The sequence below is a fragment of the Chrysochloris asiatica genome, unplaced genomic scaffold (genome assembly GCF_000296735.1).
Source record: "Chrysochloris asiatica unplaced genomic scaffold, ChrAsi1.0 scaffold00225, whole genome shotgun sequence".
NCBI lineage: Eukaryota > Metazoa > Chordata > Mammalia > Afrosoricida > Chrysochloridae > Chrysochloris > Chrysochloris asiatica.
The window spans coordinates 150,973-164,393 of NW_006408743.1; the positions used below are offsets into that span (position 1 = coordinate 150,973).

Sequence of the window (13,421 nt, forward strand, 5' to 3'; positions counted from 1 at the left end):
TTACTAACATGCCTTTTCATACACATGTGTACCTTCATATCTGCCTGTGTAAGCACACATACAGAGTTTGGTTGTTGTTGCTCCATAGAGCCTTCAGGGTTGTGACCTTGCAGAAGCAGAATGTTAGACCTGTCTCATTCAGTGTCTCTGTGTGGGTTTGAACTGCCAACCTAGCAGTCAAGTGCAGAATTTCACCAGGGAAATAAGAGGTACTAGGTCAGCAGTTTGAAACTACCAGCTGTTCCATGGGAGAAAGGTGAAACTTTCTGCTCCCGTAAAGATTTACAGCCTCGGAAACCCTATACAGGGTTGCTATGAGTCGGAACCAACTCCGTGGTGCATCACTACCACCACCACCACTTAATCCCTGTACATATTTCTTTCTCCAGATTTCACCAGAAGCTTAAGTATAGATTCTCCGTCTGACCAGATGGTTGAAAAAGCCAAAGGGGAAACTGCTTATTTGCCATGCAAATTTTCTCTTGGTCCAGGAGACCAGGGACCACTGGACATCGAGTGGCTACTATCACCAGCTGATAATCAGAAGGTGGATCAAGTGGTAAGTAGGAGAAAGTTTTGCTCACTCAGCAGATGTTTGTGAACTTCTGTTATGTATACAGTGTTGTGGGCATGTGGAACTAAGAAGAAAGCCCCAGACCTTTTAGATGAATAAAACATTCGTTTTAGTGAAATGTTAGGGATATGAAATGGAGTGATATGGATAGTAAGTGTCCTAAGATATCAGAGGAAAAAGAGGTCACTGGACTTCAAGGAGGAATGGAACTTTTTGAACTAAGCTTTCAAAATTTTGGATTTGGAAATGAATTTGAGGTGGGGAGTAAGAAGGTGTAGAGTGATATGGAGCAGTCATGATAGCATAGCAGGAATGTGCACAATGTGAGAAAACTGTGTCAGAAACAGAGGACTAATCTAAGAGCAACCTAGATTAACATATATGACCGTATCACCTAGAACTCAATCCAGATATAGAAGATCCAAAGTAAGTGTGCCAAACTGAAAATAGGGAGTCAGAAATACCAGCTTGCAACAAAAAAAAACAAAAACCACAAAGAGAGGGAATAGATGTACTTATAAAACTTCCAAATGAAGAAGAAATCAAGTAGATTTCAACATAGAACAGTTTAAAACTTGGGAAAAATTAATAAATTATAATTTAACTTCAAACAATTAATAAGCAGTTTCCTCCAAATAAAAAAGAGGGGGAAAATAATATTTCTAAGAAATTAGTTAGAACATTAACAAATGACATAGATATTTTGTAAATAGTTTATCCAAATGCTAAATAAGTATATAAAAACATAAATAAAAATAAACCTAACTATAACCCTATTCCTAGCCTTAACCCAAGCCTTACTCCTAACACTTACCCTAGTCCTAATGAAGTCTAGACCCAATCATAGCCCTCCCTAACTCTTAACTCTTTATGCCTACCTCTTCCTTAAAAAAGACATTTAATAGAAGTGCATTTTTCAGTTTTACACAGGAATTCTATCACTGTTAGAAACTGTCATTAACTATAGCACAATTTAACAGAGTTCTATATTGTCAATGTCTATTTTCTTTATATTTTCAAGTTAAAAATCATGTATAGTGAGTTTCTTACACAAAACAAAGTCTTTACAGCAAAGAAACAGCTTAAATTATTTATTCTTTTTTCTGTTTTTAACTTTTTATTATGAATTAAGTAAAGGTTAACAGACAATATCATCTTTACCCTCAATCAGTTATATGTTTTGTTTCATCTCAATGATTCCAGTCCTCTCCCTGCAACAGCTATCCTCCCTGTAGCTTCCCTTTTGCAAATCAACAAATAAAAATAGCTGATGTACACATACAAAACAAAAAATATTCATTTAAATGTCCAAAGGACACATTTTATAAGCCTGCCTCCTGACCCACAGGCACACAGCCTTAGTCAGTCCATGGGCTGAGAGTCCACAGCTGCTCTATCTCTGTCATCGTGTCTGCCACTGTCTCTGCTATCGCCACTTCTGTTGGTAGCATCACATGCTGTCACTGTTCAAGGACTCCATAAAAATTTACAGACCTGAGTATTTGTTCAGTCTTCACTGACTAACTCTGTTATATATTGTTATTGGAGTCCTGGTGTGGTGCTGTGGGTTGATGCACCAGACTGCAAAGCCATTTGAACTGCAGGGTCGGTGGTTCAAGCTCACCAGCTGTTCCTCAGAAACCCTATACAGGGTTGCTATTGGTCGGAATCAACTCAATGGCACTTAACAACAACAACAACAAAATATTGTTATTAAGTGCCATCAAGTTGATTCTGACTAATAGCAACTCTGTATAGGGTTTACAAGAAACAGCTGGTAGGTTTGAACTAACAACCTTGTGGTTGACAGTCCAGTGCTTCTCCTACAGTGACACACAAGGACTCCCTCATGTATTATTATTGTTGTTATGTGCCATCGAGTTGGTTTTGATTTAGCAACCCTGTGTAGGGTTTTCACGGAGCAGCTAATGAGTTTGAACCACTCATCTTGTGATTAATACCGACCTTCTGTCCAGTGCTTTACATCACCTGGACTTCCCTCTCGTTATATTATTTAATTATGCTGGGTCTTGGTTTCTCCAATTAAGTGGGAGTGTTGAACCAGTTTGAGGGATCACATTGATCCCTTTCCATTTTGCATTCTGTAATTTGGAGAATTATGTGTTTTTCATGACAATGTATTCTTTTTTTATTTTTTCTTAAAAGTACTTTATATTAAAAATTATTTTTAAGATTTTATTGTGGCTTGGGTGAATGTTTACAGAGCATAAAGGTTTCCCATTCAACAATTTATTTACCTTTTCTATTTTTTTCTTTATCTAACAACAGTTTAATGTATTCATCATTCCTTTAATGAGACGGGAGTTTTTGTTTGTTTGCTTTGTTGGCTGGTTTTCTTCCCTCTCTTATTTTGGTTTTCTTTTAGATTATTTTATATTCTGGTGACAAAATTTATGATAACTACTATCCAGATCTGAAAGGACGAGTACATTTTACAAGTAATGATCTCAAATCTGGTGATGCATCAATAAATGTAACAAATTTACAGTTATCAGATATTGGTACATATCAGTGCAAAGTAAAAAAAGCTCCTGGTGTTGGAAATAAGAAGATTCAGCTGACCGTTCTTGGTAAGTTATTTATTTGTATTAATGTTACTTATTAGCAAAATAAGTGGTCACAATCTTGGATAATAACATCTTTTGTGTAAGGCAAAGGTGTCATTAGAGTCTTACTTTTAAGCACTTAAAATTCCTGTAATGTCTTCAAGTAACAGAAAACATAAATACAGCATTTTTAATCCAATTTCTTTGTCAAATTCTTAAAACAGTTTGAAAGTAAGTGGAAGAAGTATTATAATATAGGGGAGGAAACCTAGGGCGGAATAAGAGAACCATGAGTATTTACTTTGCTTTGTCTTCTTAATTGACTGGAACCTTTTCATGTACTTGGGCCTCAGCCTGTCTTTTTGGAAAATAAAATTTAATAGTCTCTGCATTTACCAATGAAATCTTATTCAGTTCAAAAATTGTTAATTGTTTACCTTCATTACCACAAAACAAATGAGTTTCTATTATGAGTAATTGGAGTAGTTAGGAGATGGAAGGTAGTATGAAGGATGTTGAATTGGTATATGGCCAGTTGATGCAGAGAAAGTTATCTAATCACTCTGAGCTTCACTATTATTGTCCTGAAAGGGAGGGAGGTGTTAGATAGATTGCCATCTGGGTCTCTTACAACTCTGTATATGATAGTTAAGAAGATAAAAATAAACTTTCGTAAGCTGTCAAACGGTATTTTCTTCTCTGGAGTCTGTGGTATTGTGCACAGGCAATTTTGATCTCATTCGAGATACTCTCAAATGTTATAATTCATAAATACACTTAAAATCTTGTTGTGACCGATCACAGCTTTTGTGTTTTTGCTTGCTGTTATTGTAAATAACTGATTAGCAGCAGAGTAGAAAAGTAGTTAATATTGTTAAATTCAAGAATCATTTAGAATATCATTCTTTTCTAACGAATGAATGTCAGGGCAGGTGGAGACTAGGAACATTGCTGGGTATTATGATCCTCAATGACAACTTCTGAGGCTGCCTTGGGTGGCAAGGCAGGCTTCTGGCTCCTGGCATCAGCGAGTGGGCACAAAAGGAGGACCAGATACATTATCCTAAATGACACTGGGTCAAAATATTTCCCCTGGTATGAAATAAACCTGGTCAAGGAAACAGGAAGAGGAATTTGGTGATGCTAGAAAGCCTACTATCTTAGTTCTCTAGAGCTGCTATCACAGAAATACTTCAAGTGGATTTAACAAACAGAAATCTGTTATGGTTTAGAGAGCTAGACATCTGAATTTAGGGTACCAGCTCTAAGGAAAGACTTTCTCTATGTGTCAACTCTGTGGGGAAAGGTCCTTGTCTATTATAAGCATCTGTGGGCTCATCATAACTTGGGGATCTCCGTGTTTCTTGGATCTAGAAAGTTTTCAGCACTGGGACCCCAGGGATCCAGGTTTGTTCTTTGAAATATGGTATTGGTGAAGAATGTTGACTGTACCATAGACTGGTAGAAGAATGAACAAATCTGTCTTGGAAGAAGTACAGCCAGAATGCTCCTTAGAAGGAAGGATGATGAGACTTTGTCTCAAGAACTTTGGATATGTTATCAGAAGGGACCAGTCCCTGGAGATGGACATAATGCTTGGTAAAGTAGGGGGTCAGTGAAAAAGAGGAAGACCCTCAACAGGATGTATTGACACAGTGGCTGTAACAACAGGCTCAAACATAACAGTGATTATGAAGATGGTGTAGGACCAGGCAGCACATATCATAGGGGAAGATAGTTTGAGACTTTGAGGATATCCTGTTTCTCCTCAAACTTTTTCCTACTTATTTTAGCATTGGCTGATCAATCAAACCTGGAGTCATAGTATTTTGAAGATGGCAGAAATGGCATTCCTGGAAGGATGACATTATGGAGCACAGCAGTTACGAAAAGAAAAGAGGCCTATGTGTGCACAAAGGACAAAGCAGTTTTGTTTCCACTAGTGCAAAACTGTAAATTGTACTTTGATGTGTATTTATAATATGAAAGAATTAAAACCCCTTACAAGGCTGTCCTGGTTTAACGCTGTTATGTAGAGTAAAGCAGTGGACCACAAGGTCAGTTTGAACCACAAGGCCAACGGTTCAAAGTCATTAACTGGTCCTTGGAAATCCTTTACAGGTTCGCTATGAGTAGGAAGCAACTCGGCAGCGCTTAACAACAATAATAACAAGACTGAAAAAGTAAAAATCACTTCAAACTAAGAAAGGAAAAGCCGTCGTGCTATTTACTACATTGGGAAGACAGGTAGAATATATAAACTGCAGAATATATAAGAAACACAGTGGTGGAACAGCTGTATATACAGATGACTGCTCTCTTCCTGCTATTAGCCCAGTACTCATTTAGCTCGACTCTTCCTTTACTTCCTAAACTGCACTCACCTTCTGAGAGCATCCAATCCTTACTATTCCTAATTCCACCCCAGAAACAGCATCTGGTTCAGAATCAGATCCCCACTTCCTTAGAATTCCTCCTATTGCCCAGTGGCATCCCAATTCTCATATTTCTCTAGAGTGTCTTGCTAACTCATCAGTCTGATTGACAAACTACCCACTTATGGTGGGTTTGGCTAATGAGGGATTTAACAGTAACCCCAAGACTGGGAACTGTATATGAACAGGTGAATAGATAAGCAAACTTGTTTAATCATCATTCACTTGAATACTACTTAGCAATTAAAATGAACAAACTACTGGCCTATGCAACAAAATGGATCAATCTCAAATATATGTTGAATAAAAGATAAAAGGAGTGACCAGAAAGTACATGCTATATTATTATTCCATTTATATGAGTCTAGAGAAGGAGCTCTGGTAGCGTAGTGGTTACGAATCGGGCTGTGAATCAGCAGTTCGAAACTACCAGCCGCTCCGCGGGAGAAAAATGAGGCTTTCTACTCCCGTAAAGATTTACACCCTCGGAAACCCTGTACAGGGTCGCTATGGGTCGGAACCGACTGGATGGCACTTAACAACAACAACAACAGGGAAGCAGAACGAATCCACAGGGATAGAAATCTCACCAATGACTGATTGGCTAGAATTGGGGAGGGAGATTGACTGTGATAGATATGAGGAAACTTTGTTGGGGGATGATTATGTAGTGCTTGCCTAAAGTAATCTTCCATGAATTTAGTTACAGAAAGGAGAAAATAGTCTATTTTGTTAACGAAATCTTCATTATATGCCTAGTGTGCTTTAATGAAGTACAGTAGAAGTGTATGAGATGACAGGGGGTTAATCCAGGGTTGACACTGCGTGAATTGCAGCAAATGGGGAGATAACAATTGATCTAAATGTATTCTCAGGGAAACCTGGAACATAACCTCACACTTAACCTGTTTATAACATTTGTCTCTGGGAAGTATTGAATGAATGTAATTGGAATGTTAAGTAGTCCCTGTTAGTAGAATTATGCATTACATAAAACCTCTGATTTATGGGTAGCAGCACCTACAGGGATGTGACTTGGCACATACTCCCAGAGGGCTTCATGTCAAGCATGGAGTAAAAGAATAGGTAAGGCATGGAGAGGGATTCTTCCTTGATTCCTAACTGGTTGAACCCGCATCATCATCATCCTTGCTCTTTTGAAATGCCCCCCCCTGTGGAATGGAGAGGCACAGAGCAGCTGCACCTGTTATGTTGCCAGACATCCCAATGCAATTGCTGCTTGCCTGAGCTCCTCCTTGCCTGTTTTGTTTTTTTTCCCCCTTGTTGGTTAAAGCAAAATAAACTGGTGCTGAGAACCTATTGTGGCTTTTTACTCTTTTTTTGTCAATTCTGAATGCAGGACCAACAGAGTCAGTGGCTGTGCCGCATGCTGTATGCTTAAGTATTTATTATAAAAATTAATTCAATTCTCCTGTATTAAGTTATGGTTGTTGGTTTGTTTGTTTCTCAGTTAAGCCTTCAGGTACCAGATGTTATATTGATGGATCAGAAGAAATTGGAAATGACTTTAAGATAAAATGTGAACCAAAAGAAGGTTCACTTCCATTACGATATGAATGGCAAAAATTGTCCAACACTCAGAAAATGCCCGTCTCATGGCTAGCAGGTACTGCTGATTATACAGTTTTTAGAATGTGCCATTCATTTAAACTTAAGTCCTATTGGTTTGTGTGTGTGTTTTCTTTTCCAAAAGCCTTCCCTTTTCTGCACAGCTAAGTCTCCATTGGAATTGATTCAGTATTCTGTAATGACATCTGTCAGTAGATTTCATTATTTTGTAATAGATGTTAAAAAAAATTACGTTAGTATTAATGGGAAATGTTTAGCTCATAAATTAGATAGTGGCTAAATTATTAAACAAAAGAAAGATAAGGTTTTCTGCTCCCACAGAGATTTATAACCTCAGAAACCCTATACAGGGTCACTATGAGTTAGAACGGACTCAATGGCTCTTAATAACAACAACAAATTATAAGGACTGGATCTTGATTTTTTTGCCTGGTTTATTCACACTGGAAACAGTAACTTATCCATGGTGTGTTAATTGACTTTGTAGTTCACACCAATTACTACTTGAAGGAATGCAGCATTCTTTACATGATTTACCCTCCTTCCATTCTCCCCACCCAAATCTTAAGTAGTTCACTTCTATTTCCTTTTTTAAATCAAGAGGCCAGACTTGATGATCTGATATCCCTTCTTGACTTTCTCTTGTATAATTCTTGCATAAGATACTTGTTTGCAAATGTTTCTGCTGCACCAAAAGCCTTTAGTGCATGGAGCACTTCTTACAATCATATATGGCACCAGTGGGATTGTGTATAGGATCCACTTCAGTTGAGGATCTCTGTTCCTGTGTAAAGGAATCAATCACGGTTATTTTTGTCTTGATACAAGTGAACTAGAGGCACAATTGCTTGATTCTGGAATCATGAATGGCTGCTTGCTTACAGTTGGGCAGTTCAGTTTTTAGTTTCTGCTTTTAACTGCATTGATAAATTTGATAGGATTTACATTTATAAAAATCTCAGAACTAAGAACAGAAAAACAGCACTATAAAACTGGATTTTGTTCTTTTTCCCTCATTCCTTCCTCACCATAGAAATGACTTCACCTGTTATATCTGTAAAAAATGCCACTACTGAGTATTCTGGGACATACAGTTGTACAGTTCAAAACAGAGTGGGCCTCGATCAGTGCGTCCTAAGCCTGGATGTTGTTCCTCGTAAGTATCTTTGTTGTGATGATGTCTGTCTGTTTCGGTTATCTCTACACAGCGCATCTTTCTTTCAGTAAGCAAGTGTCTGAAGGCCAGGAGATGCTAATTTTGAACTAAACACTTTGTGGTTTGGTTATTAGCTTTTATCATTTATGGAAAAGAGAAGATACTCTTTTGATATTCAAATCTTCACTATTGTAGTGACATACAAACAAGATTAGAGAATTCTGGTGAACTATATTTAAAACCATTACAAGTACTAGCAATTTAGAACATTCTTATATGCCAACCAAGACAGCTTTGAATATTAAAATTATGTTGCCTTGCTTTTCAATTTCTATGCTTTGTATAAGGAAACTTGGTGGTGACGTGGGGTAGACATTGGGCTGCTAACTGCAAGTTCAGAGAGTCAAACTAATCATCTACTCCTCAGGAGAAAGATGAGTCTGTCTACTCCTGTAAATAAAGATATACAGCTTTGGGAACGCTATATAAGTTTGCTATGAGTCAGAATTGATAGCTGTGGGTAATAGATATGCTTTATATAGATTATGCATTATTTTAATGGGTTTCCCTCCTAGATCATAAAAGTCTGCTTAATTTATCTTTAAATTAAATGCAGTGAAATCAGTCTTATCAATATGTGTATTATCTTAACTCTGAATAGTTTTAACTATTATATTTTTATTAAACTCTTATTCTAGCTTCAAATAAAGCTGGGACAATTGCAGGAGCTATTATAGGAATTTTACTTGCTGTAGTGCTCATTGGTCTTCTTGTCTTTTGCTGCCGCAAGAAGCGCAGAGAAGAAAAGTATGAAAAAGAAGTTCATCATGATATCAGGTAATTAAATTAAAAAGGGTTATAATGATGTATACCAAATTGATTATGTCTTTAAAAAGTTTGGTTCTCTTAATTATTCAAAGAAAATATTTTAAGACAATTGTTTAAAATCTGTGGCTTGTCTGCTCAGCCCATTTGAAAACTTACGTTTTTAATTTTAATATGGGAATCAGCCATCCTTTACGGTGTCTTACCCTTCCAATTTTCTTAGATCTGACTGTATGAACCACTGCAAAATGATTATCTCAAGACTAGCGGCCATTTCCCAATAAAATGACAGGCATGAGTTTTTTCCAGAAAATGGCCCATGTTGAAGTTTTAAACGAAGTGCAAATCTACCAGTTGCTATATGAGAGAAATATGAGGTTTTTCTGCTTCCATAAAGATTTTCAAGCCCTGGAAACTATACAGAGTTGCTATGAATCGGAACTGACATGAGAGCACACAACCACCACTAATCACTAGAATCTGAAAATATCTGAGCTCTGCTCCCCGTAAGACAACAAAGAACCTTAAACTTTGTATAAAAAACCTCATATATCATGGATTATAGAACTTTTAGAAATAATAATAAATATGGCTTTACATGCTGGAAATTGACATTTGGTAGGTCTGGTATGGTGTCTAGGCATTTACAGCTTTTAAATGACCAGAGGTAACATATATATATATATATATATATATATTTGTAAATTGTTGTTATAATTATGTTTGTAAATGTCTTTGAGTTGGTTCCAAACCCTAAATAGGGTTTCTGAGAAGTGGCTGGTTGGTTTGAACCACTGACTGTGAGGATCAAATTCACCTTGTAGTCTAGTGCTTATCCTACCACCACCTCACCAGAACTCCATATTTGTAAATGGTCAAGGCGTTAAAATTCCTATGCCCAAACTCACAATTTTAGCATGTCTAAATTTATAAGGCTTTCATCTGACACTTTAAATAACTAACTTTTATAGCGATAATATTTTTTCTCGTAGAATTATATCTAGGTATTAGTGCTTTATAGATTATAAAGTATAACATGAATTGTTAAGTGCCACCAAGTTGGTTCTGACTCATAACGACCATGTATAGTGTTTCTAAGGAGTGGCTGGTGGGTTTCAACTGCTGCTGACTCCAACCTTGTGGTCACCAATCCACTGGTTATCCTACAGAGCCATGTCAGGACTCTGTTACATGAATGTGGCTAGTTAATTTAGATGAGTAGTACTAGAATCTGGAAGCCCTGGTAGTGTAGAAGATTACAAACCAGGTTGCTAACTACAGGGTCTGCAGTTCAAATCTACCAGTTGCTATATGGGAAAAAGATGAAGAATCTCTGCTCCCAAAGAGATTTACAAGCCCTGGAAACCCTACACAGTGGTCGTTAAGAGTTTGGAACTGACTTGAGAACACACAACCACCAACAACCACTAGAATCTGAAAGTATCTAAGCTCCACGCTTTGTAAGACATCATAGAACCATTTAACTTTGCATAAAAACCATAGTTTCATTATTTTTGAAGATATAAATTATTTAATTAAAATGTTATAATTGAAAACAAATACAAAGTTCATGACATTACTACTTCTACTTACTTTTTTTTGGTTTTACTTTCTTTTTTGTAAAACCACTTTTTATATACCAGTAATGTAACTGGTGTGGCGCTGTGGGTTAATGCGCCACACTGCAAAGCTGTTTGAACTGTAAGGTTGGCAGTTCAAACTCACCAGATGCTCCTCAGAAACCCTATCCAGGGTCGCTATGGGTCAAAACCGACTTGATGGCACTTAACAACAACAACAGATGTAATTGGAAAGGAGCTCTGGTAGCATAGTGGTTACGAATTGGCCTGTGAACCACAAGGTCAGCAGTTCGAAACTACCAGCTGTTCCGCGGGAGAAAGATGAGGCTCTCTGCTCCCGTAAAGATTTACAGCCTCGGAAACCCTGTACAGGGTCGCTATGTAGTCAGAACCAACTTCACGGCACATAACAACAACAACAGTGTAATTGGTGGTATATAAAAAATGGTTTTACTAAAAAGGAAGTAGAACCCCAAAAAAGTAGAAAGAATAGTAATGTAATTGGTGAAGGAGCTCTGGTAGTGTAGTGGTTACTAGTTGGGCTGCTAACCTCAAGATTGGCAGTTCGAATTACCCAGTGGTTCCACGGGAGAAAGATGAGGCGTTCTGCTCCTATAAAGATTTACAGCCTCAGAAACCCTATACAAAGGTGCTATGAGTCGGAACCGACTCCACGCATATCACCAATTGTGTGAGGTGTTGTGGGTTAATGCATTGGACTGCAAAGTCTTTTGAACTGCAAGGTTGGCAGTTGAAGCTCACCAGCAGCTGCTCCTTGGAAACCCTATAGAGGGTTGCTGTGCATCAGAATCGATTTGTTGGCACTTAACAACAGTGTAGCATTGTATTGCTAAGCATTGGACTACATACCTCAAGGTCTGTGGTTCAAAACCTCCAGCAGCTCTTCGGAAACCCTATACAGGGTCTCACTGACTTGGAATTGACTTAACAACAACAAATATACTTGAGAATCCCCACCTCTACCCAAGATTCACAGTTTACATAACTAGGTTTTTAAAAAGTGGATTCTTATTATTTGTATTGGGGATTTTGCTTTCCAGGGAAGACGTGCCTCCTCCAAAGAGCCGAACATCCACTGCCAGGAGCTACATTGGCAGCAATCATTCGTCTCTGGGATCCATGTCTCCGTCCAACATGGAAGCCTATTCCAAGACTCAGTATAACCAAGTACCAAGTGAAGACTTTGAACGTGCTCCTCAGAGTCCGACTCTCCCACCCACTAAGGTAGCAGCCCCTAATCTCAGTAGAATGGGAGCGGTTCCTGTGATGATTCCAGCACAGAGCAAGGACGGGTCCATAGTATAAAGGCCCTCCACATCTTTCATTTACACTCCTCATGCTTCTTGTCTTCTCTTGAAGTAATGAACAGTTATTCTGTTCTAAATTTTGTTGCCAGCTTGAGAAAGTACCAATATAAAGTTAATTAGAAACCATAAGACATGTACTTCAAAAAGTTTTGTTTGGTTGATAATGAAATACTAAATTTCTAAGTGTTCATACCTAATATGTAGCACTTTGAATTTGAAACTGTAGCTGAAGAAATAGGTGAACTTAACACACACACCAAATTGATACTTGAATCATCTGAAAGTGGTACTTTCCAACATCTACAATTCATTTTTTGATGCCTTTCTCATTTAATTTATGGCCCATTACCTCCTCCCCAACCCTAGATCAGTAAAGAAACATTCATGGCCAAAATATTTATAAGAGGACTTCGGAAACTTAGTGGGAAAATGGAGGTTTTCCATAAACTTTTTGAACCCCCTTGTATATACATATATGCTTCTTGATTTTATAGCATCTAGAAATTCTAATAAATGTATTTGGAATATTTTAATAGCATATAAATGGTTTAGAAATTGCTGGGTTTACTTCTAAGTAATTTAATCATTCATAAACATTGTCTGTGAACTAATTTTTCAATATTTAACTGACACACTACTACAGGGCCAGGGACATAGTAAGCTCTTTTATATGCTAAAGTTACTGGGCATCTGTCCTCGCATTCATGTAGAAATGAACAAGTGACAACTACACACAGAGATGACACTTGTGGTGCAATAGTTGGGATGTATCTTGTAGGTAAGTGATCCAAGGCTTTCAGACTGCTGACTGGCCAGATCACGGACTAGGATTATATAGCGTTCTCAATTCACTGAACTCGTAGATCCAGGCTTTAAAAAAGGATTGGCTGTTCCCAACCAAACACTGGCTCTCTAGTTTCTAATATGAAAACCTTACAACTTACTTGTTACTTAGTAATTACAGACTGAAATTCCCTAATTATTGCTTGCAAATTTTAAATGTTTTCTCTGCTTCCTTTTTTTTTTGATGTTACATATTTTATATTTAATAAAACATATAATCCTTACTCTCTTAAATGTAGTTCTTGGAGAATGTTTTCCTCACAGACTCAGAATAATCAAATAAATTTTAAGAGAGTAAGCCTCCTCCATCAATTCTGTATTTCAGACTTGGGAGGATGTACAGTTGCTATTGTATGGCCAATATGTCTGTAGTTTGAGAAAATTAAGTTGAGCTTTGAAAAACTATGAGTATTAGTTTGTGAAAGTGATTTTTTTTTTTCAAAAAGGAAAGAAAGAAGAAGGAGTAGAACAAATACTCCTAACTGCCAAATGTGTTAAATACGAGTACTGTTTTAGTTGAAAA

At 37.4% G+C, this 13,421-nt stretch overlaps 1 protein-coding gene across 1 annotated transcript; it reads left to right on the forward strand.

Moving 5' to 3' along the window:
* The first annotated feature begins 394 nt into the window (after nt 1–394).
* LOC102837286 (coxsackievirus and adenovirus receptor homolog) lies at nt 395–12,226 on the forward strand. Its single transcript, XM_006873152.1, has 6 exons — nt 395–559; nt 2,961–3,165; nt 7,048–7,203; nt 8,200–8,322; nt 9,021–9,159; nt 11,789–12,226. The coding sequence occupies exons 1-6, from the start codon at nt 431–433 to the stop codon at nt 12,051–12,053; spliced, it is 1,017 nt and encodes a 338-aa protein (XP_006873214.1). The 5' UTR covers nt 395–430; the 3' UTR covers nt 12,054–12,226.
* The last annotated feature ends 1,195 nt before the right edge of the window (nt 12,227–13,421 follow it).